The 2,125-nt window shown below is 36.8% G+C and overlaps 1 protein-coding gene across 1 annotated transcript in view; it reads right to left on the reverse strand.

Moving 5' to 3' along the window:
* Positions 1–585: 585 nt before the first annotated feature.
* LOC106880754 (peptidoglycan-recognition protein 2) overlaps positions 586–2,125 on the reverse strand; it is a 47,788-nt gene continuing 46,248 nt past the window's right edge. The window contains exons 4-5 of the mRNA XM_052977099.1: positions 1,742–1,855; positions 586–714 (exon numbers count right to left, since the gene is read on the reverse strand). Coding sequence (XP_052833059.1) covers positions 701–714; positions 1,742–1,855 — 128 coding nt within the window. The 3' untranslated portion in view covers positions 586–700. The remainder of the gene's footprint in view (positions 715–1,741; positions 1,856–2,125) is intronic.

Here is a 2,125-nt window from a genome sequence, read left to right on the forward strand (position 1 = left end):
ATATATATACATACTTCATTATATATATATTAACCAACAATAAATAAATGAATGTATATAAATTACTTATTATATTAAGATAGAAAAATATTATTAAAAATATCAAAATTATAAACGTTCTATAATTAACTTTACGTTTATTATAATATAAATTAACAGGAATATTATATGCAAAAACTTGGTAATATTTTAAATACATACTTCATTATACATACATATATATATATATATATATATAAATTAAAAGCTGAAATGAAAAGGCAAACGGTTTAGCAAGACTTGAAAAGGTTATTAAATTTGGCTGTATAATAAAAAGGTATTCATTGCCTCTAATGGTTGTTTGTAGAATATCCCAGCTCAGAGAGGCATTCATGACATCACCAGTTCAAGTATGTTTAAACCAGAATTTTAGTGACATACCAATTTGAGCACTCAGAGTGCTTATCTGTTAGAATCACCCCAACAGAAACAGCTAATATCTTTTGATCTTTTGCATATATATATATACATACACACACACGCATATATATATATATAGGGTTATCCCGTAAATATTGTGGTTTTTTTCAATTGCAAGAACTAAAGGTAGGAGGGGGATGGGATAAATTACCTGCATCAGCTTGCTATAAAAGCAGGTAGTAATTTTACCTTGTGCATATTCTTAGTGCAAATTTTGAAGAGTGCAGTTCGATTTTAGCAGTTATTTTTTCAAAGCTACAATGAAAGTAACAAAGGAGCATATTCGGTATATTTTGCTTTGTGAGTTCAATAAAGGCAACAACACAATGGAAAGTGTGAGGAATATTAATGCAGTATATGGGGATCGGACAATAAACTTAAGCCAGTGTCAATGGTGGTTCCAGAAATTCTGAGCTGGAAACTACAGCCTAGAAGATGAGGCTCATCCTGGAAGGTCTGTAGAGCTCAACGAGGACATCCTGCCAACCCTGGTGAGACAAAATCCCATCGTAACAGCCATGACCCCAAAAAGGTATGCCTTCAAATACCTTGTTGTTGTTGGCACTCTGTTGCTTACGACGTCGAGGGTTCCAGTTGATCCGATCAACGGAACAGCCTGCTCGTGAAATTAACGTGCAAGTGGCTGAGCACTCCACAGACACGTGTACCCTTAACGTAGTTCTCAGGGATATTCAGCATGACACAGTGTGACAAGGCTGGCCCTTTGTAATACAGGCACAACAGAAACAGGAAGTAAGAGTGAGAGAAAGTTGTGGTGGAAGAGTACAGCAGGGTTCGCCACCATCCCCTGCTGGAGCCTCGTGGACCTTTAGGTGTTTTCGCTCAATAAATACTCACAACACCAGGTCTGGGAATCGAAACCGCGATCCTATGACCGCAAGTCCGCTGCCTTAACCACTGTGCCATTGTGCCTCCACCCTCAAATACCTTACACACCCTGTATATATGTGTGTGTGTTTGTGTGTATATAAAATATAAGGGAGTACAGAAAATCTCCTGGCTTTAAAGGTATTGTGAAAGGCCTGGATGGAAGCCCAACCTTCTGAGTTCTTTTGCAAGGCTTAGAAAAATTGAAGGACTGCTGTAATAAGTGTGTGAACCTGAGAGGGGAATATGTTGAATAAAATCATAATTAACTGATCCTCCTGTATTTTCTTTTACCCAAAGCCAGGAACTTTTCAGCACACCATTGTACACAGATTGTCACATATATATAAAGCACACTGACAAACATAAAAGAGATTTATGAAAAAGTACTTACCAATTGATTTAGAATTGTAGCCTTTAGCATGAGCACCCTCTACTGACCAGCCACGGCCTTCATAGACAGCACCGTTTCCACCAATCAGGAAGTTGTAACCAATATTCACAAAGTCTTCACACGGCAATAGTACATGCGATGGTGATGGTATAGGTGAAAGAAAACAACAAAAAGGAAATAGATGAGTGAAAAAAAAAACGGAATATAAAGAAAAACATTCAAAAGTTCTCAAGAGTAGCACCCAGTTCCTGTTTTAGGGTTGATATATATAACTTCCCAATTGGGAGAGACTTTTGACTCCAAATTCTTGCTTTATAGGTTGGGATATCAGAGAGTTTTAACAACAAGACACACAATTCAGATTTAGTAACTTTCAAAACAACA

The sequence above is a fragment of the Octopus bimaculoides genome, chromosome 27, assembly GCF_001194135.2.
Source record: "Octopus bimaculoides isolate UCB-OBI-ISO-001 chromosome 27, ASM119413v2, whole genome shotgun sequence".
Lineage (NCBI taxonomy): Eukaryota > Metazoa > Mollusca > Cephalopoda > Octopoda > Octopodidae > Octopus > Octopus bimaculoides.